The 27,630-nt window shown below is 39.6% G+C and overlaps 1 protein-coding gene across 4 annotated transcripts in view; it reads right to left on the bottom strand.

The window, feature by feature from the left end:
• A1CF (APOBEC1 complementation factor) overlaps positions 1-24,522 on the bottom strand; it is a 38,262-nt gene extending 13,740 nt beyond the window's left edge. For 2 of the 4 annotated variants that reach the window (XM_069980321.1, XM_069980322.1), the window contains exons 1-6: positions 24,436-24,512; positions 14,745-14,888; positions 7,819-7,953; positions 5,631-5,761; positions 4,775-5,013; positions 3,853-4,017 (exon numbers count right to left, since the gene is read on the bottom strand). In XM_069980321.1, the coding sequence (XP_069836422.1) occupies positions 3,853-4,017; positions 4,775-5,013; positions 5,631-5,761; positions 7,819-7,953; positions 14,745-14,843 (769 nt within the window). In that variant the 5' untranslated portion in view covers positions 14,844-14,888; positions 24,436-24,512. Of the gene's footprint in view, positions 1-3,852; positions 4,018-4,774; positions 5,014-5,630; positions 5,762-7,818; positions 7,954-12,318; positions 12,387-14,744; positions 14,889-24,435 lie in introns of those variants that run through there. The other 2 variants (XM_069980324.1, XM_069980323.1) reach the window with 2 other exon arrangements.
• Between the last annotated feature and the right edge of the window lie 3,108 nt (positions 24,523-27,630).

The raw sequence follows: 27,630 nt of genomic DNA, 5'->3' as shown, positions 1-27,630 counted from the left end.
ATTACAGTTGTATAAATGTGGTCTTAATGTATGATTACCAATTGAGAAAACAAGCAGAATATTTAAAGGGGTATTCCACTCAAACATAACTTTTCATATGCTGCTGCCCATGGTAAGACTAACAATTCCTTCCATACTTATTATTATCTATTTAGCCCCCTTCCACCAGTTCTGAGCTCCTGCTTTCTGCTGAAGGCACAAAAAACAGTGTGTGAGCTTTTCTCTTCACCCCCTTCCTCCCCTCTCCCTTCCGAGACAGCTGGCGTAAACAAGTCCCTATGTGTAGCTTTGTGCCAACTCGGTAATGCCAGAAGGATTAATCACTGTGAGTTCATCAGCAACTTAACCTTAGTTTAACCCTCCCAGCATTACAAAGAAACTACGAAGTTGCAGATAAAGCTTGCCAGGGACTTGTTTACATCAGCCGTCTCAGAAGGGAGGGGAGGAGGAGGGGGAGACAGAGAAAAAAGCTCTCACACTGATTTTTGTGTTTTCAGCAGAAAGCAGCCGCTCAGAACTAGGGGATGGAGACTGAATAGATAATAACAAGTATGGAAGGAATTGTTCGTCTCACCATAGGCAGCAACATATAAAAAGTTATGTTTGAGTAGAATACCCCTTTAATAACTCAAATGCATACAACGCCTCAGTCTTTTTCTAGTGGTCCTGTGTGGAAGGGTTCTCATTTTATTCTGCTGCGACATCTTGACACTTCCCCTGTCACCTTCATTCTTGTATTCATATCATTATCAGACAAATGGACAAGACACCCGTTGCCTCTCACAAGTCAGCACACTGTTACAGCACTGCTGGGTGATGACTGAGTATGGGTCATTCTGTCTATAGTCAGACCTTACCAGCATACACAGAGGAGACAGAAAATAACAAGACTATCAGGTTACTTGCATGCACATTAACATGTGATGAATATGTTGCCTTACAGGGTCTATACACTTATAAATTATTACTAAATTTATCTTTCTGAGGCTGTAAAAATAATTCCTTGGTGAATTACAAGGACAGAACTTTGAAGCCAGAAAGGAATTGCTAAGACTCGATTACTATCTCCCTAGTTGGTTTGAGAAGCGTGTTAATAACCATTTTATTACCGAGAGATTTATTAAGTTTCAGGGTTCACAGTTCAAAGTTTACATTTTTAACTGGATAACTTTAGGTCAACTATCCCCAAGTGAAACATTCAGTATTAGTCCCACTAATAACACCAATAGTCATCTTTGTATTATGTAATATGCACATTTGTATCATTCCAACATATTTCAATGTACTTTAAAATCTAGAGGGTACATATCAGGACAATGCTAATTTTTTTATTAAGAGTTTGTTCACACGCACCGGATCCACAGCAAATTTGATGGTGCAGATTTGAAGTTGCAGATTTAAAGCAAATTAAATCTGGGCCATCAAATCTGCTTGGGATCTGCTGCAGATCTGTTGCGGATCTGCTGCAGATTCAGATCTACACAATCAAATCTGCTGCAGATCTCCTGCGGATCCTGTATGTGTGAACGCACAGTTATAGAGAAATTCTGTTATCCTACAAAAAATAAGGTTTTAGCAATATCATATCAAAATCAAGCATATATGTCAATTAAGATGACTGAAACTGGCTTGCACGGCTGGATTATTAAGACTTTTCTTTGTTTTTTCTTGACTTGAACCTTTCTATGTGGAAATTAAAAACGTGGCATGCAGTATAAGGTGAGCAAGTTTTTTGTGGATCAGTTCCAATGGTGTCAAGACTATACTGAGAATAGTATGATTGAAAAAAAAGATTCTATATTCATGGATTGGTTTAAGAAAGATGACATTGAGTTTTCCTAGCTTTCCCAGCCTTCAGATTCTCTACATCCTAATCCTATAGGGTGCGTTCACAGGTACAGGATCCCCAGCAGATCTGCAGCAGATTGGGTGACCCAGATTTGATTTGCTTTGAATCTTCAACTTCAAATCTGCGCCATCAAATCTGCTGCGGATCTTGTACATGTGAACGCACCCTTATAGATTTTTTTTAGATGAGGTAGAATAAGCTAATATAGCAAATTCTTCAGAATCAGAATGGTTTTAGGAATGGAGGCTATGGCATGTTAAATTGGCTGTTGTTTGTTAAAACTTTTGACATGTCATAGAGACATGTCAAAAGTTTTGATCAATCCAGTTCTGAGTCTTTAGATCTATACCGATTGGGAGAATGAGCAGGGAGAGGACTGCATGGCAGTTCATCCTCTCTCTACTCTGTGTAAGAAAAACGAGTCAGGCTTCATAGACTTACATTATGAGCCCGACTCTTTCTTTCTAACACAGAGCGGGACTGGACCACGTTGCAGCGCATCCTCTCCCACTTGTTCTCCCAAACGGTATGAATCTGAAGACTCAGAACCGGATCTTTTACCATGTCTCTATGAAATGTCAAAAGTTTTTACAAACCACAGGTACACTTTAAATTGTAGCAAATGTGAAGGCCAAAGGAGATCCTAGATCTAGGAGATAGGCATCTCTAATAAAGTGACTATTCACTATATATCCTACACAGAAATACTGGAATTCAGACCTTGTAGGCTACATCTAGATGTGAATAATCACAGATACGTGGTCACAGTAATGCACACCCACCGACGGGTATCTCAATTCAACATATGATCACAGATAGATAACCCAAACAAATAATAAAACGTAACTTTTATTCTAATTAATAAAAATAGAACCCCCACCAATAACCAAGACTCATAGAGCCAACACACAAATAAGTGAGTAACAATCAAAAATATGTATGACAGTAAAAAACTAATCCCTGGCACCAACTCAAATATGTCATTGAGTGCGTAGCTCAGATCAACTAACTGTCATGCAACTAATGCAAGAGAGGTATTATTAGGCAATATTTCGTGTCTGCCCACGTGTGGGGAGCACCAGACCCTGTCGGTCCCTATCACGGTGCACCACCTACCCCTGCTCGCTCAGGGAGTAGCGGAGTTATCGTCCTAAGAAGGACGGCCCCTGCCCCGTTCTACCCCTGTCATAATGCCCTACACTTACCCTACCTCAGCTCCCAACACGTGTTTCGTAGGTACTCGTCAGGGGGCTGGAGCCATACGCTGCTGCTACATGTGATTGTCGGCCATTGGGCCACGTGAGTCAAGCGTCTCTGACCACTGTCAGGACGCCCCTACTGTATTGTATCGTTTTGTGAGATATGTACCCTATGAAAATGTTGTCTACCTGATGTGACTCCCCTGACAAGTACCAACGAAACACGTGTCGGGAGCTGAGGAAGAGTAAGTGTAGGGCATTATGACAGGGGTAGAACAGGGCAGGGGCTGTCCTTCGTAGGACGAAAACTCAGCTACTCCCTGAGCGAGCAGGGGTAGGTGGTGCACCGTGATAGGGACCGACAGGGTCTGGTGCTCCCCACACGTTGGCGGACACGAAATATTGCCCAATAATAGCTCTCTTGCATTAGTTGCATGACAGTTAGTTGATCGGAGCTACGCATTTGATGAAATATTTGAGTTGGTGCCAGGAATTAGTTTTTTACTGTCATACATATTTTTGATTGTTACTCACTTATTTGTGTGTTGGCTCTATGAGTCTTGGTTATTGGTGGGGGTTCTATTTTTATTAATCAGAATAAAAGTTAAGTTTTATTATTTGTTTGGGTTATCTGTCTGTGATCATATACATCTAGATGTGGCCTAAAATGTTTTCTGAAACTTGATGTTTTACAATATTCCAGTGAAGATTGCAATGGTTAATAGAAGTAGATATGACTGGTCTGGTCTGTTCTTTCAGTAGCTAATAATGGGTAATTATAAATATTTCCACCAGAAATGTTACCTGGTTTGATGTTATTGAATTCCTTCTCTATCGTTTCTTCTGTTGTTGTGAGCATAAGATTTCTGACATATAAAATTTTAACTGATGACATTGTATCTTCATCAACCTCAACCTCTGGTTCTGCCCAGTCAACTGCAATTGGATGACCCCACAACTGAATGCGTCCTGCAAAATGACATAAACATTATATATATGTATGTCACAGAACAAGTACAATAAAATGGTATAAATTGAAATATATCTTGTTTAGACAGGCCCTTTTTACGTATCCTGATAGAAATTTCTGAATACAAGATTCCCCATTTTGTTCTTTCACCTCCTACATCTCCTAGCACAGAAAGACCTAGCACAGCATGTTTTACATGGATAGCCTAATAATACTCAGTGTCCGTACTACACAGTAAACGAGGTCGGACGCATCTGGCTCACTGTTTACCGGCTGGGCCGTCTTACTGCAGCTCGGCTACTGGTCACTTGAACCAGAGTTGAGACACATTGCCACCACTACACAGTCAATGGAGCCAATGACATCTGACCCCACTTACTGTGTGGGCACTGTCGGCCCCTAGTGTGGGCACTGAAGCATCTGGCCCGTCAGTCAGCGATTCAGCTGTGTTAAGTCAATTAGAAAGTTGAGTTAAATGCGTTACTGTGATCTAGTTAACCCTGGCTACAACTCATGTTAAGCTCGGCTACAATAAAAAAACAAAAACAAAAAGAAAACTGAAATTCATCTCACAAAATACAGGGTCTCATACCGCCTTTAGGTTATGTGAGCTGTACCCATACAATTTTTAGCACTGGTATCAGTAATTTTTTGGCATTGGTAGGGGAGTTACAATATTTGGCAGCTTTACATTGCTCTTTCATGTCCATGTTTAGGCTGTTCACTTGCTGTAAACGTCACTGTCCTGTTGCCCACCTGGTAATAACTTCCTCCTTGCCATAGCTGCTGCCCGATGACTTTCATATTCTACAAAGGCAAACCCACGGTTCTTAGTTTTATCTGCAGCACTAGGGTAGACAATTACATCAATGACGCCATCTGTGACTTTCTTCATCTCAACTAAGATTTCTTCCCTCCTTTTGGTCTTTGGGATCCCACCAACAAACAACCTGCAGTTGTCCACACTCGCACAGACCCCAAGCAGTCTTCCGTTTCTGTAAGAAAAACTAACATTGTTGCTTTGTTCTACATCAGGGGTTTCCAATCTTATCAAGACAAGGGACAAGTTTTGATACTACAAGCATGCTTTACTTCCATTACTACCGTAGCGAAGCTTGTTGAAGCTAAAGAGTTACACAATTCTTGCTTAGATCTCAGATTTTCTCTCCACAGATTTTCTATGTACAACATTTGCATGGGATCCCCATTACTGTTTTTTTCCCTATTGAATTTAATAATTCCAAGTAACCCCAGGAGTCCCCATCCATCTGCTATAGATCAGGTGGTTGGCAACCTTGGGGGCAACCATGATGAGTTTTGCTTATTTTTGCACACAGAATAATAATATATTGACTCAGAACACAGGGGTGAATTTGATAACAGAAACTATTTTAAATGAACCCAGGCACCTACAGCCTCACCCCACAAACCTATTGGTTATAAAACCCCTTTAAGTTCTTAAGTTCAAATACATTCACACTAATCAATGGAAATAATAGCAAGATGTTGGTAAACAAACATAGCCCCATCAACAAGAATCTGTCTCACACAAAATAATCCAAATCTGAATCAATGATATTTTACAAAGCTATTATAAAACCAATTTACTTACCGAATTTCATAATTATTGAGCTGCTTGATTGCATTTCTGGCATCCTGTCTGTTAGTGAATGTTACAAATGCATATCCCCTATTGTTTCCATTAAAGTCCATCATCATTCTCATTTCATAGATTTTTCCTATCTGGATGGTTATAAAACAAATACCTTATATATACACGTTTGGATAAAAAACAAATACCTTATAGAAAATATTATCCATTTCATTGTCTCAATAGAGGTTTACCTAGATTTCTAGGGGGACATTTATGAAGAGCGATGTACGAGTATACCGGTCTTTAATTAGGCCCCATCCAGTTGACCCGTCGGATTCACTAAGAAGCGCATGCCTCTTATTGAAACCGGCCTGACCTTCAACTGCTAAAAGCCGGCCACAGAAATCTACACCTGCTTCTGAGCAGGTGAAGATTTCTGCCTCGATTTACACCTGCTCGCAGGTGTAAATCATGGAAAATCTGGCGTGGGAGGAGGCCATGTCTTCTTCCCCACCTTGCCACACCCCCTGTCCACCCATTGGGTGTGAGTATGGCTAGCATATGCCAGGGAGAAGGGGGGAATCTGTGCCTTCTTCCTGGCATTTGCCAGGGGTGTCGCTTTTTTATAAATGTCCCCCAAAGTGTTCTTTTCTTAAATATGCCTCATCAATGTTTCCTGATTATTCAATTACTCAAGGGAATTTCCATTGTTGATGTTCTTATTCCTTATTAATAAATTATTGTCTAATTTTTTAAATTTGTAATTAACACATCATTTCTCAGAAATGAATTACAATTTCAAGGTGCTTTGTTGTGTCAGTTAAACCTCCCTTCATGTGTGAGCAATTTATGCTTTTAGGACCCAATTGCAGAGCATTTAGTTGTTGGCTTTGCCATCTCTGACCCTTACTTGACCAGCCTTCTTGCTTCTGGGACAGATTGGATTTTAAAAATTGGAGCTGATATTTATTGACTTCTGCATTCAGGAACACAGCACTCTGTAAGTGGAGTATTTAAATGACCTGTCAGGGACACTATCGGACTAATCATACTGATGACACTACTGAGCATGTAGTATAAACGGCTGCAGGCAGAAGAACCAGCTCTGCAGCTCTTCATTTTTATTTGATGTGGTTAGGAAGTAGTTATGATTAGTGATGAGTCAACTGACTTAATATACAGGTTCATCCATGTCATTTGATTCTCAGTGGGTGGAGCCCATGTTTTTCAGGACTCCCTAGGGCTGCATCCAATTTCTCCAGTCACCATGAGTAAACTGAAAAGCATTTGAGTTCTGACGAACCCAAAAATTCTGTAAGTTTACTCATTGCTAGTTATGATCCCATAATGTAAGGCCCTATTACTTAAGCGATTATCTGCTAAATCGACCCATGTAATATAGCAAGCGATCAGGCGACCAATAAGCAATGTGCTTGTTGACTCATTGCTTTTTCTAAACCTGTCAAAATCCTATTATCCTATTACACAGAGATACCCTGTTTCCCCAAAAATAAGGCATCCTCCAAAAATAAGGCATAGTGGAGGATGTAAGGGATAGCTTTAAAATAAGGCATTCCCCTGAAAATAAGGCATCTCCAGAAGGTAAGACCCCCGCCGCCACCAGAATTATGTCTGGTTATGCTGGTTTGTGATAAAAACCAATTATACAGTATAAATAAAAGTTCACTTTTTTTCTTTAACAATAAGTATGAATTCTTCATGGAAAAATAAGACATCCCCTGAAAGTAAGATAAAGCGCATCTTTGGAAGCAAAAATGAATATAAGACACTGTCTTATTTTTGTAGAAACACGGTATGTGTGGCCGTCACCTGATTAATGCAGGGAGCCGCATAAACAATCGAGCAATGTCAGTTCAACCCGAGCTGCATGATCATCGAGTGTAATAGAACCTGTAAGCAAGCATGTTTACACCACCAATGTAATACGGCCTATGTAAAACTTTCAGTATGCCAATTAGCTGTCTGTTATTTAGGTGCAGTTATATGTGATCACATATTAGATAAAACTACTGTAGTTTCTTCTAATGTGATTTAAATCACTCAACAACAACTGGTAGACCAATGAACTCTTGTTGGTATTTTCCCTTTGCACTAGATAAATGCAATGTTCCCATCACATAGTATACAGTATGTTTGGTTAATAAAGGTTAGGTTAGTATATATGTATGTTAGGTTAATATTTTACCTTTTCACATAATGGTATAAGTTCATCTTCAAAAAGATCACGGGGAAGTTTGCCAATAAAGATTTCACACCCTCGTTCAGGAGGTGGTCCGTCCCACCCAGGAGGAGGACCCCCATATCTTCTTTGACCATTTTCCTGTTAAATTAAATCAGTAATGAATCAGCACTTATACATATATGGTCACTGTATATAGTACTCAACTTGATGTATTGCAGCTATATATACAGTTTTCCATTTTCTTTTGAATTCTTTTTTAATTTATTGACCAACTTGCTTCATTATCAATGATCTGAAGCTAGTATCTATTTGTATGGTAGACATCAGGTTACTACAGAAGGCTACAGTGTAGACCTTTTTCTCTCACTTCTCTTTCTCTAGTATTCTCTAGAAGGATAATTTTTCGATCAGATGATATAAGACATCTCCCTGAGCCAAATACAGAAATGTTGCATACAGCATTTTTATTTCTGGCTATTTGCTCTGCACAGCACATATTGTACAACTTTCCATTAGTTGTGTCCGGCTCAAAAATAAAGAAAAAATGATCTGATTTACATTTTACAAATTCAAGTTTAGATGGTGGTTGTGAAATTATATTTTTTCCACTTTATATTGTATGTTGTTATAAGGTTTATTCTGTAGCATTATTCATGATGTGGGCTGTCGAAAAATCAGATTCAATTCAATGAAATTAACCCTTAGAGGACCCAGCCAATTTCAATTTTTGCATTTTTGTTTTTTCCTCCTTGTGTTTAAAAGGCCATAGCACTTGCATTTTTTCACCTAGAAACCCACATGAGCCCTTATTTTTTGTGTCACTAATTGTACTTTGCAATGACAGGCTGAATTTTTGCATAAAGTACACTGCGAAACCAGAAAAGAATTCAAAGTGTGGTAAAATTGAAAAAAAAAAAGACACATTTCTTTTATTTGGGGGGTTTGTATTTTTATGCCGTTCACCCTGGGGTAAAACTGACTTATTATATATGTTCCTCAAGTCGTTTCGATTAAAACAATATATAACATGTATAACTTTTATTGTATCTGATGGCCTGTAAAAAATTCAAACCATTGTTAACAAATATACTTTCCTTAAAATCGCTCCATTCCCATGCTTATATCGCTTTTATCCTTTTGTCTATGGGGCTGTGTCAGGTGTCTTTTTTTGCGCCATGATGTGTTCTTTCTATCAGTACCATGATTGTGCATATACGACTTTTTAATCGCTTTTATTACAGCTGCTGCTGCAGCCGAAAACAATTGAGTGCCGAGTCGGGGACGGCGCCATCTTGGAGCGGTCCTTGGCCGGCATCAGGTACAGAGATCGCTCCTCTGGGACAACGTCCCGAAGGATCGATCTCCTCACTATACCACCACCGATCATCTGCAGCCGGTAATCGGAGGCAGCTGTCATCTTTGACAGCTTCTTCTGATTACCTGATTAGCGGGCACAGCGATCACACCGTGCCCGCTAATAGCCGCGATCCCGGGCTACATGCGGCACCCGGGATCGCGGCTCCGCTTTGAACGTGGGGAGGTGGCCCTGGACGTACGGGTACGTCCAGGGTCGCCTAAGGGTTAACGAAAAGTACTTTAGCCGTCACATTGAAACTATAGCCATTTTTACATAGTCCCTCCATTTACATAGACTACGATGTCCCCTTCTTGATGGGATGCTGACGTAGCTTTAATTCAATCTGAATCTAACATGTACTCTCAGTGGATGGTCTAAAGAGGTGCCATCATTGTGAAGGAGGTTATTATTACAAAAATGAAAGTATCATATAGTTAGCAAAAGCTTTATGAGCAGCCAATCGACAATTTGGTATATTCTTAGGGTACTATTAGACGGGCCGATGGGGGCCCGATAACAACTGTAAACGAGCACCAAATCGGCCTATTCCACGGCCCAATAATACTACTGGGCCTATTCCATGGCCCGATAATTGTTTAATAAGGATTGCAAGGACATCGTTACCGATGACATTGTTACTGCTCAGCCAATCACAGGCCGCGGCGGTCCCAGCCTGTGATTGGCTGGGTGGCCTGTCAGCTAAAGCCTGCTTTAAAGCTAGAGCGTGCGGGACCCTGGGAGAAGAGGACCGCAGCAGCAGCCCTGGATATTCAGATATTTAATGATTGCACTGTATTTGCAACCAGCTATCAATAATAATTATTATATCTAGATTTCTTTTACTTTAATTTTTAAACTTTTTAAAATTCTTTTTGAATAAAAATATTGAAAATATAGTAAAGTCTGTTCTCAGCAGGATAATAGGGTATGCTATGATTTATTTGGTGCCTTTGTAATCCATTTCTCTTCCCAAAATCTTTTTCCCCTCTGTGTCTACTTGTCCACCACTTTTATACCAGAAATGTACCACTTTTGAGCCTTATTGCCTTATTTTTAAAAACACCCTGGTAATAAATTGGGTTTTCCAGGGAAATGTTTTTTTTTTTTTGTGTGTGTGTGTGTGTGTGCAAATTCTCACGCATGCATTTAAACATTGGCGCATAGTCTGCCAAAAAGTACCCATTAAAAAAGGTTTCATTTATTCCACCCATTGATGAATTTATGTCAAATCCATCATGCTGGGGTTCAGAGGCTAAATGAAGAAAAAATGTCACTTTCCAAATATTCCTGCACCCAGCAACATCAATCATTTGTATGAGGTGGCATAAAGAGAATCTATAACCCCATCTCAATCACTTCAATTCATCAGCCATCTTTGACACCAAGCAATTCTACTGGTTGTAAGCCCTTCTTTCTAACCCCCTTTAAGAGAACCCGGGACCTGGATGGAATACAAGGACAGACAGCAGACAGTGTGAGCTGTAACACTAGGCCCCTCAAGACTGTCTCTGCCTTCTTGCCAGACCCACCCTAAGCCGTCGGCAACAACTGGGAGACGGTCTCTACACTGAGTGAGTGAAACACAGAATAAAACAAGACAGACAAACACAATAAAGAATAGTCAGGCGGATACAGGTCAAACTGGAAATGGCAGAACAGTAGAAGAACAGCAGGCAAAATATGGTAAGGAGGACAGACAAAGAGGTTAGAATACCAAGTAATCTAATCCAATCTCTAGCTATAGAAGCACAAGTGGGCTTCTTATTAGTTGATAGAGTCCCTGTCCAGGGCATGATTGGACCAGTCTTCTGACATCAAGACCACACAGAGAGAAGACTGACTTGGATGGGATATAATTGGAGAGGGCAACTGTCCATCACTACTCAGTCTAAACCATATAGAGCTCGGCTAGGGCTAGCAGAAGATACCAGGCTGGTGTGGTGGATCCTGCCAATCACCACCCAGAAAGTGCTGGAATAAGACAGAGTTCAGATTGGAAGAAAACATTTACACTAAATCATGGCCAAAAGCACAGTTTTAGCTGTACTTTACAGGCAGAGGATTGCACTGAGGTCTGAACAGGTGCAGACATCCCCTTTACCACCTGATGCATTTATGAAAACAAGACTGGGCAAAAACTCTATTTGGTCAACTTCATATTTAGACTGATAACATTGGTTTGTGTTCCTCTGTATACTAGATGCTGATAAGCTTGTGATGGATGGTCCGGACTAAAGACAGGAGACTTAACTGAAAGCTAATAAGCTGCCCAAGTATCTTTACACACTACTGCACAATACAATGTGATCCATATATTTAGACCAGGGAGGACACCAGGATGTTTACACCTTTGAAGTATGACATGACTGTTATTCTTCTGAAATATGAGGACCACAACCTATGTGAATCTTACTAACCAATCTCCCTGATACAAACATATATTGCTCAGAGGGAGTACCGTTTCTTATTGAAGACTTTCAGCTATGTATGGGAACAGGCAATGCTTTATGGGAAAAGTAAAAAAAAAAAAAAAACAAGAAGAAGAAAATATGTAATGTACTGCTGGACTCCATTGAATGTCCATACATATTTATGCTAATGCGTTGCATCTCTACATAAATCCACTATGTGCATTGCACCCTTACATAACTCCAGTGAGCATCGGCACTGCAGGAACATTTTCCACCCCGGTGCTAAAAAATGCCAGACTTACTACATGTTCCCCTCTGTGTACGGTAGTATAAGATGTTTTTCTATTAATAAATTGTTGCACATGTTCTTAAAGAAATGTGATCTAACTATATAAACAATAGTGTTAATGGTTCCAGTTACTGCCAATATAAGAAAGTTAAAGATTTAATGAGTCATAAGTAAATCAGTTACATATGGAATACCTTTAAAAAGTGTGTAAATATACTCCACTTCCCTTAACCGTATAACAGATTTTCAGTCCACCACACATTATGCATAGCCGCGATTTTCTTCAAAAAGTCCACCTTCTAATAAATTTTTCTAAAAGATTCGATTGTATATTTTATTTTTGATCAGCTCTTTTTTTTTTTTTTAAAGTTTTTCGAGTGGTTTTAAAGTTAAAAACTAGACAGTTAAAACTTTATAGTAACAAAATAATAAAATAAAAGACTCACAGGAAGTGACTGTGTAATTCTATCTGTTGTGGTTTGGTAGTCCATAGAAGTCGTATTACAAAAAGATACTGTTGGTTGACAAAAAAAAAAATGGTTGACTGATGGCAGCTTATCTCATCGAAAACACAAGGACTGGGCAATTTAATTTCAAGAATCCCAATCCTTTTCTCCTTTGGCACCAGGTACTGGAGAAAAATCAGGAGGCCACCATACACATTAGATAGTTGGCTGGTCCTGCCGAAATGCTAAAGGTACTTGACATTGATCTGTTGTGTATGAAGATTTTTAGGGCCTAGATTTGACCTGTCTACACAATTCTTACAACTAGTAATACAGCCACTGATAATAATTTAAAAATATTAATGAAAGATTATTAATAAACTGTGTATATGAGGCTTTAGAATGCAGAAGATAGATCAAAGAAGGACAGAGCAATAAACAAGGTATAAAACAGGCAGAAGACATCGGTAAGTTGATTGTGAGACAACAGCGGAGACACATGAGATAATAGAAATGAGATAAACACTAGTATGAAGGGAAGGGGAAGGACACAGGCACACAATGGAGAACCATAGATTAGAAGCATATTGCCTACACTCCTATGTTTGCTCTGTTTGGGTCACAATTTGACCAGGTACAGGAGTGAACTCATGAGAAGTTTATACAATATTTTGAGACTTGGATTAAAGAAGTTAAGAGTTAAAGGAGTTAACTCTGATGTTAAAAGAGTCCAGTGGGTGATAGATGTTTAAGTCCATGAAAAGTTAGTGTATGTATTTCCCCCGAACCTCTGGATACAGGAGTATACAGTAATACCTTGGTACTTCAAACAAAATTTCCCTGTGAAGTTTTGTACAGTACTCGAACATTGTTCTGTATCCAAACAATATCAGAAGAGATGACTGTCAGCTAAACTATTGTTCAGCTGATAGTTATTGAGATGTTTGAGAACACCAAGGTGACAGGAGAGGGGATTCCCATCATAATGATAGGAATCCCCACTCTAAACGGGTTTTCCCTGCAGTGGAGGAAGAGAGAGAGGCAGGAGGTGTACAGGTTCAAACAGCTGCCCGCTACTGCCTCTGTTTCTGCCTCCGCTGCAGGGAAGTGGCAATTCCCATTATTATGAGGGGAATCCCCGTTCCTTTTCAGTAAGTAGTGTTGCACGATGCACCGCTACTTACTGCTGGTCTTTACACTCTGTAGGCCGGGTGCTCTGCACCTGACCCATGAAGTAAAAAAAACAATTAAAGACCTTATAAATGGCAAAATTTGCATTGAGGACCAGGAGCTCTATAGCTTTGTCTGGATTGTGCATGAATATAAAAATAATGTTGTAGACAGAAATGTAAAAGTAATATGATAGTGTACCCATACATGTATCAACTAGAGGATGCCTAAACTTTAATCAAAGAAAAAAATTATAGAAATAATAACCATAAAATAAAAAATTACTATGGTAAATGATAGAAATAATAGCAATGATATAAATGGTAAAATGAATCACTGTATAAAAATAAGACAGCAAGATTACATATGCTGGGGCGCAGAAATTCCTGTGTATAGACATTATAAATCACCACAATACTTCAACCAATACTATTTAAAAATTGAGTATTTAAGCCTTCAAAATAAATCAAAATTGCAGTTTAGTTGGCCTATCACACTATTACATAGGGTACAAAAATTAAAGAAATAATATGCCGACTTATACCATTCTGGCTTATATCCCAAATGCACTCTGGCCAATGAGATCCTATTGATATGTCACACACTGGGAGCCTTCCTGGCTAATACGCCAAATTGAGTTAAAAAAGAAATTGTGGGCAGAATGTTAAGAAGGTTGGCCAGTGATAACATTTTTATTTATATATACTGTACGTAGCTGGGATGTAAAAAAAGGAAGTGATACTCGCCTACCCTGACCCACTGAGCCACCCACCTAAGTCAGTGATTGCCTAAGCAGGCAGTTCTTGTGGGGGCAAATTTTCACTGAAAACAAGAAGAAGTGGAGACAAATTGGGTCTCGGCGTGTTTGAGTGGCAGCTGTGGGGGATCGGGGCTGGTAAATATCACTTTTTGTTTATAATATCTTTCTTATTCCCAGAAACTCCTTTTACAATATTGCTGATCATTGTTTCTCTAATCATATTTCCCCCCCCCCCCCCCCCCCCCCCCAGAAACAATGCCAATCTTGTCTATAGGTTGCATCTGGTATTCTAGTATAATGCTAAGGTAATCCAAAGTCAATACCATAGAGAGACTATTCATGCTGCAGTTCCTATTAAAAACAAGGCAAACCCTGTATTCTTCGCTTGGGCATTAAAAAGTGTGCATCACTGACTTAGAATGGTATTTCACAATATATGATATAAATAACTAAAATCGTGACTATGTGTCAAACCTTCTGTAGCTAAAGCTCCTACCTGAGTCAAACTATATCCTGTACGCTGAATCAGACTGCGCAGTGAGGCTTCCTTCTGTGTGGCGGCCATTCCATCCCCGGATTTTTGATTTGATTCCATTGTGAGTGATTATCAGCAAAAAATCAGGTTAATTAGGTGTGCTCACTGCAATCAAATTTAAGATAAATTACATGGATTAATATTGGGAAAAATAAAAAAAAGTTGCAAATTTTTTTCTTTAAATTATAATTTGTAATACCAGGTATCAAAATTATTTATTTGGTGTTATTGATCTGTCTTTATTACCAATAGTATCTTTCACATTAAGCATTGTACAACACATTATTACAGAGCACGTGTTGAAACTACGTGGTAACTACAAAAAACTTCACTTATCTGTTGGAATATAGGGTCCCATTTTTAAAAGACATTGAAAGGCAGAAATTATTGTACACATGTAGCAGAGTTACATCTGCAGTTTAGTAAGACAATATAAGTTAGTCATAATGATCCCTAAAATGATGGCCTTTTGCTGCACAGCCACATTGCATCCATATTTACAGTGTCATTTAAAATATTTTTGCAGAAACCAAAAATAGTACAAGTGATTTTAAGAAACTCTGCAATAGGTTTTATTAAGCAAAAAAAGCCCTCTTTCTGTACTCAAAAAGCTGTTTTCCAAAGCCCCCCCCTTTCACTTATCTGTGCATTATCAGTCAAATCCGTCTTCATTACACAGAAGCAGAGTAAAGATAGGTTCTGCTGTGCTCATTATAACCTATGGAAGGGGCAGAGGGGGATAAGTAAGTAGGAAGAGTAGAGAAACAGCTCTGCCATTTGGAGACTGTCTGGGCACATAAAATCATAAAATGCTGGATTCACATGTCAGAAAGGACATTGCTAGGGAATGTGAAGAGAGAAGTGCTTTGCAAGGCTGCTTTTTCTCCTCTCTGTGCTCACTCATCCCGCCTAGCCCCTCCCCAACCATAGTGGACACAGAAATCCTGCTTCTTCTAAAGTCTAGAGGGGAGGTTGCAAAACAGTTTTACGAGTACAGAAGGAAACTATTTTGCTTAATAAAACCTATTACAGAGTTTCTTAAAATCGATTGTACTATTATTATTCATACTATTCATGTTTAAAATGGAGAACCCCTTTAATTTTGGGGTAACACCAATCAATCCTTGTTTATGTAATCATTTTCTACTATGGGTCGTGTAAAAAAATGTGTTGCTACCACTAAACCAGGGAGCTTAGTGGCTGCTGACTGATCTTATTTTGGCTTTTGTTATCATAGTATGAATGACTATCTGGGAGTCCAGGGCAGCGTACTAAGCAACACGTGAATAGCTGGTGCTCTGTAAAACATGAACATCTAAATCGGCTGATTAGGGTACTTCACCTGTTGTAGAGCTATAGCTCCTGTATACACGGACTACATCTGGCTGAAGGTTACTGGTTGTAGACACCTTTTTGTTATAAGGTTATATCCAGCTTTGACAGCTAAATGTTTCAAGAATTACAACCTAATAGTCCATAGTCACACCTTCATGATTCTAATTTCTTTAAAAAAGCAATTGTTTTAAAAAGTTTAAACTATAAGGTGTGCACCATTACCTTTATGTTTCTATTGCTGCCTTCCTCTATAGATCGTCTGTCCTAAAAATGGAGCATGATCTATGTTTATCTCCTGTCTATGAATTTTTTCCAATCTATCTTATCTGCCATCAGAAAGCTAAGGTCCTTTACTCCATGTGGCACTGTCTCCGAGCTGTCACCATCTGATTACCTCACCATCTCCCTTTGAACGCTGTTTGCTCTGTTGATATTCATAAATCTAGCACCATATGAGTCCTCAGATAAGCAATGTCTCAATGTATCAAGATGTCACCTGGAGCTGGGAGCAAAGCTCAGAGAATGATTGTTCTGCTGTAAGTCTGAAGCTATTATATGGATATAGTTATTCTCTGTTGTTTCTCATTTTATATGGGCTCCTCGGACAGGGCAGATCCAACTACATGTTTAAATTCTCAAATAGATTTGGTCACTTAACGTATAATGGCTGGATATATAACAACTTTCAAATATTTCCATCTAAAATATACCAAAAAAATTAACATAAACAGCTAAGGGACTAAATGTATTAAAGGGGTACTCCGGCGAATTTCTTTCAAATTGACTGGTTTTGGAATGTTATCTAGATTTGTAATTTACTTTTATTAAAAAAATGCTCAAGTCTTCCAGTACTTATCAGCTGCTGTATATCCTGCAGGAAGTGGTGTATTCTTTTCAGTCTGACACAGTGTTCTCTGTTGCCACCTCTGTTTAAGACAGGAACTGTCCAGAGCAGTAGCAAATAATCATAGAAACCCTCTCCTGCTCTGGACAGTTCCTGTTTCGGACAGAGGGGGCAGCAGAGAGCACTGTGTCAGGACATACATCAGCTGATAAGTACTGGAAGGTTGTAGATTTTTAAATAGAAGTCAATTTTAAATCTATACAACTTTTTGAAAACAGTTGATTTGAAGGAAAAGGTTTTTTTTTTCCCCGGAGTACCCCTAGCGCTTCACAATACAACGAATAACATTTTTTTTTACATAATACTGAAGGATTTTGTACCTTTGTACAACTAGAGTAGCAATGTAATATCTGAAATTCCTTGTGACCTAAATTACAAGATGTACTGATGCATCAATATGATGTATGGCCACCAGAAATGCTTCTGTGTTGCTGACACAGGTAGAAATAGTTGGAGGCACCTTACATCACTGGTTTAAAACAGGTCAGACAGAAATGTTCTTGAGAAAAATTCTCTGTAATTTATCCTTTATTTCAGGAGCAATTGTAAGAAAAAATGACTTTCAGGAGCAATTTTCCAGGGAGTAGTTATTCAGAGACCAGAAAAGTGCTTTATATCAGTTCTCTCCATTCCAGCTATATAAAAGCTCCTATGTACTGTGAGAGATGTAAGCTGTCTGTGCCGCTCTTCACACCACAAGCCAATGAGCTGGCAATGCATCACGCTTACAGGAATACAAGAATTAAATTAATTCATGAAATTAATAGTTACTGAAAGGCTGTTATGTACACAGAGTAGAATAGCCTGAATAACAGATACTAAGCTGGGCTCCTACTCGTGGTGCTGGATCACACACCAAAGCATCCTGGCTGGATTAATTTAATTTCTATTGAATTAGGATGCGGGTGCATCCGTTTGCGCCCCCATCTTAATTCCCCATAGCGCACAATGGAGAGTGCGGCCGGAGCCATTTTGTGAACTGACAGTTCTGTGTGGCCGCTGTTCAATGAATACTATGTATACTATGGGGGACATTTATCAAACATGGTGTAAAATGAAACTGGCTCAGTTGCCCCTAGCAACCAATCCGATTCCACTAGAGATGAGCGAACTGGGTTCGGGTTTGAGTCGATCTAAATAATCGGCATTGATTAGCGGTGGCTGCAGAACTTGGATAAAGCTCTAAGGTTGTCTGGAAAACATGGATACAGCCAATGACTATATCCATGATTTCCACATAGCCTTAGGGCTTTATCCAAGTTCAGCAGCCACCGCTAATCAAATGCCGAAAGTTCAGGTTCGGATCGACTCGAGCATGCTCCAGGTTCGCTCATCTCTAGATTCCACCTTTCATTCTCCAAAGAGTCTGTGAGGAATGGAAAGTGGAATGTGATTGGTTGCTGGGGGGCAACTGAGCCATTTTCACTTTACACCATGTTTGATAAATCTCCCCCTATGTGTATACATTCCGACTGTGATCCTATAGACTGCAGGACAATGCAAATTTTCTAATACTCACGGCCGTTGTTGCAAATAGTTATTGTTAATAGAAAATTTACGTCGTGTGAACGTGGCCTTAAAGGAGAAAAATAACTTAGAAATGTTTGGCGGCCCCAAAGAGGATGAATGGAGCACAGGCTGAAGTGGCTGCGAAGGTGTCTTGAGTGTACCATTCATTGAGGGATTGTGTTTCCATTCTTGGGATCAGCAGTTTAAGAGAAGCTCTATGGGGATTTATGTTGCTCAAACCATGAACATGGAATTCACACAGACATTCTTGTGACTAAACTAAGATAAGGCTCCTCCCTGCCAGTTTTGGATGATTGAAAAGTATTTCTAGGCATAAATCATGATGAATCACGCACAGGACAAGGTCATGTCTCCTCCCCACCTTGCTGCCCCCCTCCCTGTCCGGCCATCAGGCGAGTGAGTCTTATGAATGGCGTACGCCAAGGAGAAGGGTAAATTGATAAATCTACCCCTATGTTTTTTCTCTAAAATGCTGCAACATTGTAAAGTATAATACAGTTATCAGTGGCTGGGCAGGCTGTCAGAATTTAGGGTTGCTTGTGGTTCAGGTAGAAAAAAATCTTTAAATGATGAATAAACAGTGACAGCAACCGGCACTACAGTATGTGTGGATGTCAGTGGATTTCCTAACAGAACAGGTGGTACGGTAATTAGGGTATTGTGGTACTTACTGTCACAGAAACAAATCCAAGTATACAATCCCAACAAGAGAAACAAAGAAAGAGCACTCACCCTTTAAAATCTTCTTTATTGGTTCAACATGGTATGCAGATGACAGGGATGCCAGTTCCTCCATCTTCACAACGTGACAGCTGTTTTGTGCTCTGCGGCACTTCTACCAGACACAGAGCGCAAAACAGCTGTCACGTTATGAACATGGAGGAACTGGCATTAAACGACTAAAAAAGAAGATTTTAAAGGGTGAGTACTCTCTCTTCATTTCTCTTGTTGGGATTCCCTTTAAGTGAATGACACAAAACCAGAAAATAGAATTTACCCAAACTACTAATGTTCTTCAGTCAGAAAAGTGTTGGTTTTGTGTTCTTTTCCCCTGATGGTTTACTGTATATTTACACAGAAATGCTAGCACCCCGACACACCCGGGATTTTTTTTTTAAACTGACAAGTGGGTGTGTTGTGTGAGTGTCCCTAAATAACCTGCCACAACCCACATATTTACTAAATAAACTGGTCTTTTTAAGCATGTTTTCCATTCTAAAAATCAGCCATTTCTGGTGTGGCAGGAAGGTTGAGTTTAAGTTTTGCCAGATTTATTAAGGCATTAGACACATTAACAAATCTGTCCATTGGTGTAGGGTTCTTGAAAGCCTGACAATCTTAGTAAATCAGCCCCATAGTTAAAGCAATGAGATGTCCAGTGTAGGATGGCACATGTAGCCCTCTAAAAGACAAGGATTTTTTTTCTAAAGTTTTAATACTGTTTATTCTTAAAGAGAAGAGTCTGTGACCTGTCAGAAATATAAATAAAGTTATTTCTATTAGTCTGTAGCTGCTGGTGCCTGCTTACAAAGGGAATATTTATCAGGTACATAATCAGGTACATATTCCACTCCTAAAGCAAGTAGTTATGGAACAGCTGGAAGCTCTATAGACTTACTATTAGAGATGAGCGAACCTGGAGCATGCTCGAGTCGATCCGAACCCGAACTTTCAGCATTTGATAAGCGGTGGCTGCTGAACTTGGATAAAGCCCTAAGGCTATGTGGAAATCATGGATATAGTCATTGGCTGTATCCATGTTTTCCAGACAACCTTAGGGCTTTATCCAAGTTCAGCAGCCCCCGCTAATCAAATACCGAATGTTTGGGTTCGGATCGACTCGAACCCGAACCCGGTTCGCTCATCTCTACTTACTATGTCTCCTTGCAGTTCTGTACTCCATTGCTTTTAGGAGCAGATTATGCACCTGCTGGACTCTTTAAAGAGTATACTGTCACACAATGATAGGTACCCTCTTATTATTTGCCTGCAAATTAGAACATTTTCCACAATATTCAAGTGGGGAAATTTTTTTGGACAGGGATGGGAGTCTTAGGGTACTATTACACAGAACGATAATTGGCCGAATCGGCCCTATGTGGCCGATTTTCGTCTGTGTAATAAACACAAAGATAAGCCGATGACAACAAGGTTTCTATCCTTTGTTATATTAGCAAATTGATTAAAAATATTGATCAATTTTAAGGCTATGTTCACATGTAGTATTTCCATCAGTCTTTTGGTCAGCCATTTTTCAGCTAAAACATGGAGTGGAACTGACAGGGCATAATTATGGAAAGCTATCATCGCTGGTGCTATTCCACACGGCAGCAGTGAGCGGGTGAGGCTATATCAGTCGCTTGTTTTTCAACATGTTTGAAAAACAAGCGACGCAACGATCAGCCGACATGAACTATGTCAGCTGATTGTTTCCCTCTGTTCCACGGGATGATTATCGCCCGTAACAGCTGATATTGTCCGTATACGGCCGATAATCTTCCATGGAGTAGGGCCTTTATGGTTGTACTACTCTATTGACAGCCACACACTATTGGAAATACATAATACTATCTGTCTATAATTATAGTAACAATGCAAAATGTCTATAAGGCTATGTTCCCACAACGTCTTTTTATGCAAAATAATGGCCATTATTTTATAATTATCATGATCATTATTTACAGCTGGCATTATCAAACAATGGCCGTTATTTTGCCTAAAAAAGACATTGTGGGAACATAGCCTAAGACTGCAAGACAAAAACTTGTATCTTGTATAATTTTAAATTATATTTCAATGTTTTTCAGTTTCTTTTTTAGGAGGTGTGATTGGTATAACATTATGCCATCTGTTCCAAATATTACTGTAAATCCTTTTCTTCTTTATGTGATTATTATGAGTATAATTCTACTCGATCATTTACACTTGCACCATTAATTGATACAACCACTGCTTGTAAAATTTACTAGGCATGGCTAAGTGCTACCAAACAGACCCTAAGGAGCTATAATAGTGTCTGTAGGTGTTTGACATTTACACCCCCCCCCCACCCCCCCCCCCACCCCCCCCAAAAAAAACACTTCCAGAACATAATGGAGAAAGATGGTCGTCTCGTAGTATAGTTGGCCTCTAATCATGATAATTATTACAGTCTACCTATATTACAAGATGGTCACCTTCCTCCGCTATGGTCTCAAAGTGGGAACATAGCCTAATCTGGCTTATAATTCTGGTGCATATCCACAGTCTTCCATTGCAACAGATTTATCAAATACACAATGGTCACATTGCTAAATCTAGCGCATTTAAAGATTCTCTACTCTCAGTATACACATAGACTGTTTTAGTATATTTGGGCCATTGCCTCCTGTTTTTTTTTCCGTTTGTCTTTCATTGATTTTGTTGTGCATCTTGGTTGAGGGGACTTATCAAGACCAGTGTATCTGCTTGCTGTTCATACCAAAATAACTGCTCTCATGTCCCATGCTGGATTTATTGGGAGGTGCCCACCTCTCGGTAAATCCAGTGACTCTGAAGCTGACATGCTACAGTGTTTTCACCATGATTTACGTCTGCCACGTCCCCCCAGCACCTTGTTGGACCCCCTTGCCTACCCATCCAGCAAAAAGTTGCACAAATTTTTCAGCTTTTTGTCCATTAATGGCAGGTGTAGGGATGATAAATCCCCATTGTGTTTTTAAGCCATATGACTTTGTTTTTTCTATTCTAACACTTTGAAGTCTTCTTTGGTCTCCCTGAATAGTCTATGTTTATAACCTTCTTATGTTGTGTCTATTTCTACCTCATCTTAAATGTAGTTGACTATGGAAAGCTATCATTTTTTTTACCCACTTTTCCTTCTTTCTTAAGATTTATAATCAATGTATTGTCACAACTGGCAACTCTCTTTTGTTGAGGCCATGTTTTCTATTGTTTAGCCAAGTCCCAGAGCTCAGGAAGGCCTGTTAGCACTTTCCCTTTTAGCTGTAGGCATATTTGCATTTTTACACCTCAGGCAGAGATTTCCTTTTAGAAATATAAATTATCGTTTTTCTTAAAGTTGAATCCATCATTTTCCCTCTACTTTTCATGATCTGTCTGTTATCAATAAACATAATTTCCTCTCATTAGTTTAAGGTAAGTTTATAAAACCAGAATGTTCAGCTATTAAACATTGTTGTTTGTCATAGTTTAATAATGCCTGGTGACTATCCTATAAATGTAGTGATTCCGTGCACCACAGTGTAAATTTAGCCTTTAAAAACAAATAGTATCACTTTTGCCAACCAGTATGTACAGATTTATATCAGAATACATTAAACATTTAAAAAAAAGAAAAAAAAGAATTTAAGAATAACCTTGCTTTGTATGGTTGTTCTATTTCTAAGCCAATTTGTAGAGATGCTAGTTAAACATTTGAGCAGACCACACAGTTTACTTGTGGTAAAATAACATCAAATGGAGCAAACAATTCAAAAAAGCTTATCAGCATAAATAAGACTGTATAAACAAGCAGCTGCCACAGATCACAAAGCCGTACAGAAAAGGAGGAAAGCATTAGTCATATAAACCATTCCTTAGTGTCTAAGGATACTTAATTAATATAGACCCAAGTAATAACTGTTCTGTAACCGGTGTTCATAGAAGACACGCTAAGTCTTGTTTAATTCAGTGTTTTTAAAGCCAAAACCGGGAGTGAAGCCAAAATACAGAATAAAAATAGTAGAAACTTTTGTACTTTTTTGTTTTTAATGTATTACTGGTATTGACTTGAAAATACAGATGCAAAAGTCTGACGAAACCTTCACAGTGTGAAAGTGGCCTTATAGGCTGTACAGGCTTTTGCTAGATTTGTTGTAGTAATTTCCATGACTGTTCCATTCATCTGAATGTGGTTTGTAAAAGCACATGCTGCAGCAGCAACCCTCCTGTGTGAAGTGGATTTTCAATTATGAAATTTCTGCCACAAATCATGCACATGCATATTCAATTTTTTCATGTAAAGTAAAAGCACATAAAGGATTAAAAATAGTATTACCAATGTTATTACTGTGTAAAAATACTGAACTATGGAGTTGTGAATAATAGGCATTTATTTTATTTATTAAATTTTATTTGTAAAATTATTTAGATGGTATTCATCATTAAAGCTGTTAAAAAAATAAAAAAATTATATATATATATATTATAATACACTCATTATTTTGATAATAATAAGAGTTCTGTGAACAGCTAATTAAATAAAATAAAATAATAATAATAATAGTAGTAATAGTAAATAATATATTCATTATTTTTATAATAATATTTCTATTAACAGAAAATTATTGTGTTACATATAATAATAATAATAATAATAATAATAATAATAATAATAATAATAATAATAATAATAATTGTAATAGCAATATTAGCAAAGTAGGTGCATGTATTCATCAGTATAAATCTATATTTAATTATCTATTTATCTATATACATTCGCACACACGTTGCCCTTCACACAGGGCTATAAATATATGGAAGAAATCAACAACTGGTTTCTAGAAACATAAATGATTAACAACTTTTGTTTTACCCAGAACTAGACTGACACTCATGAAGCTCTGCCATATTATTTCCTATACATACCACATGTGAACCATTGTTATTTACACTTACTGTGCCTAGAATAAATAATGTTACACCTTCATCTTGTATCAACCTCAGTGCAACTTGATTTTTACTTAGAAAAAAATGGGATGCTATAATGATATTTCATACGGTGACTAATGTATATGTCTCTCCATGGAAGGTTAATTCATGGGATTTGGCATTATTATTGTATTGTATGATATTATACATTAGAATAATTTTCCTCAGGTTAACAGATCCCAGCAGCCTTACCTGAGCAATTTCAGAGATCACCACCAGCAGGTTCTGCTTGATTATGGTGAATTTGAGACGTGTACCTCTGGTTATCCCTTACTCATATCAAACTCCAAAGGTTCATTGGCCCCAGGTTTGGTTTACAATCCTTACAGGTTAAACGTTAACCTGCTCTATCTCTTAGCTTGTGTAGCCCTTTGACCAGATAATTAGGTTGCAGCACACACAGCATCATCGTACAAGTGCAACACAGACACAAGCTGGAACAAGGCAGAAACATATGGAAAAAATATACATCTTTGTTTTATGATGCTACAAGAGCAATTTTGATAATATGAATATTTTATAATTAGAGAAAGTTATATATTATAAAGGTTTACATAAGATTTAGACTGGGTCACACACTGTAATTTTTTAAAAATAAAATGGCTGATGTAAAATAGGTAGAAACACCAGTGTAAGACTATGTCAAAAAAAGTACTTAACCCTTTGGGTTCCAGACTGAACAATGTGGCCCCCAGAGGGTTAAGTGAGGATGCATGGCATCCACACTTAACCCCCTGGGAGCAAGATTGATCTCACACTGTGCCCATCCCAGCAAGGAAGGGTGTTAAGTACCCCCCTTCCTTGCTGGGATGGGTGCAGTGCTGGGGGAGGGGGGAGTTTTTATACTCATCACTGATGCCTTCATTCTTCACAAGAACCGGCACACTGAGGTACAAGTGTGCCGGGCTCTGGCTCTTCAAAACTGTCATCAGCAAATTATTGGCTGAAGCCGATTCATCACAAGGGTCATCTCAGCCAATCAAGGGCTGAGGCAATGTCCCGCCTCAGCTGCTGATTGAAAGAAGATGGGGAGAAGACTAGAGGGTAAGTTAACCATCCCTCACAGTCTGACCCAAAGGGGGTTCACTTAACCCCCTGGGGACCAGAATGCCACCCCCGGGACCACGTCCCAACCCCTTACGGACCACAGTCTGGCCCACAGGGGGTTAAGTTAGACCCTCAGCATGCTTCATTTTGTAAAAAGCAAGTCATAAGCTTTCATTGACTTTTAGCTAACATCTGGCTGCTGCCGTTTTTATTGCCTTTTTTCCTGAATTTTTAGGCAGTGTGAAGCCAGCCTCACCAATCCTTCTCAGATCTTGATTAATGTATAAAACCATGCAAACATATACTAGAACACTTACATTTTTATGGTGGTTTCCTGTTTTCTTGAAAAGCATAACAGCCTACTATACATTATTTTGTACCATAAAAAAATTTCCTGATGCAAACCTGTCAAATGCATGTCAGTGGATCCGAGCATGTGACAGAACTGTGTATTTATTGCCTGTATGATAACACACAAGTTCCTAGAGCAACATAATTCAGTATTTTGCTGTACAAAACCATATTTAGGATGGGGCGTGGTTTGGCCGCTGAAGAAGATGGCCGTGTGAGACAACAGCTCCTGCCTCGCTGATCTAATACAGCCTAGCAATTCCGCCAGCGACTACCCACATCTCACCCCAGGGTGTCTGGGATGTTCCTGTGTCACATGGGCGGAAAAAAATCACAAAAAACAGTGAATAACGCTTCTCTGAGACGATTCTTCCAAGCTGAGCCGCCGCGGAGCAAAGATGGCGCCGGCAACAGACGTGCTGCTGTGAATACCACATCCCTCACGCTCTCAGTGACAGCACAGCCTTCCACTCCTACCATCTCCGCTACTCGGTCCTCGGGTGAGTCCTTAGCACGCTCCCCGCTAGCATTTGACATACCGTCTTGGTGGAACTCCCTGGCAACCCCGAACTCCCCGGGACCTAAAGCCCAGTCACCGGCTGCCTTAAAAGTGGAAGGGACAATTTCACCCGCTTCCAGCCCAACGGGAGCCAACTCTCCTAAGCATATCCTGCAATCCCCGCCAAGCATGGAGTCCCTGTCACCCAGCTCCAGCCCGGTCAAGCAAAAACAGAGACTCTCACCTCCTACCTCTGCTGCCAAGCATACAGGGGATATCACGCCTGACTTCCCTGAGCTTGGGACTGGCGATGACGCAGATGCATTTATCACCTTCCAGACCAACAATACTGTGCTGTTAGACACAACCCTGAAATAAATGCTGTGTGCTTTCAAAGCCTCCCTGCAAAAGGACTTTGCTTCCCTTCTAACCCTGATCCGGGCCTCCATTACTGGTGTGGAAGACCGAGTAACCCATGTGGAAGACAAGATGGCGTCCTTTGCTGCAGCCCATAACTGTCTAGTGGACGCTCATAACGCTTTAGATGACACCGTCCTATTCCTGCAAGTGAAACTAGTCGATGCAGGGGACCGAAACCGTAAGAACAATGTAAAGTTCCGTGGAATCTCTGAGAATGTTCCTAACGACCAGCTAATACCGTACATCCAGGATCTCATAAAGCTCCTATACCCCAAAATGGCAACTTATGAGCTGAGCATTGATCACGCTCACAGGGTACCAAAACCCAAATCCCTCCCGGACAATATCCCCAGAGATGTCCTTGCCAGATTCACGTTCTTCCAGACTAAGGAGAAGCTGATGAGAGCAACCCCTTCCAGACCCCTACTCGCGACTGAAACTGTTTGCTGACCTCTCTGACTTCTCTAAAAAGAAAAGAGGCGTAAAGGTGGCTTTCAGATCATCCCTTGCCCTGCAGATACATGCCCAATACCTCGACCCCCAAAGCAGGTATATTATAGTGGTTTGCACAATAAACAACCTTCCCTAAACGATTGTTAACCTATATGTCCCTAACACCCGCCAAAGCCGTTTCCTACGCAAAGTCATGAAACTCGCCAATAACTGTTCTAGAGGGGAACTGCTGGTACTGGGCGACTTTAACACTATTGCAGACCCCCTACTGGACACGTCATGCCTAAACCCACATAGACCATACTACCTAAGCTCCTTCCTCCGTACCAATTCTTTGTTTGACATATGGAGGCTCCACCACGCAGTGGAACGTGACTACAGTTACTATTCGTCTGGAGAGCGAATTCTGCAGTACTTGCTGACCACCAGAGCGCCCAAATACTGGAGACCGCTTTGACAGACTATTTTGCCCTTAATGATACACCAGAGGTAGGTCCCTTTGTTCTTTGGAACGCTCACAAAGCGGTCCTTAGAGGCAAATTTATTAAGCTTGGTTCCCGTCTGAAGAAAAAAAGAGAGGCAGACATTCTCACCTCCACCCAAGCCCTAGAACGATT

This window comes from Dendropsophus ebraccatus, chromosome 8 (genome assembly GCF_027789765.1).
Source record: "Dendropsophus ebraccatus isolate aDenEbr1 chromosome 8, aDenEbr1.pat, whole genome shotgun sequence".
Lineage (NCBI taxonomy): Eukaryota > Metazoa > Chordata > Amphibia > Anura > Hylidae > Dendropsophus > Dendropsophus ebraccatus.
The sequence above is the reverse complement of the archived record's forward strand: the minus strand, read 5'-3'. Positions and strand labels throughout refer to the sequence as shown.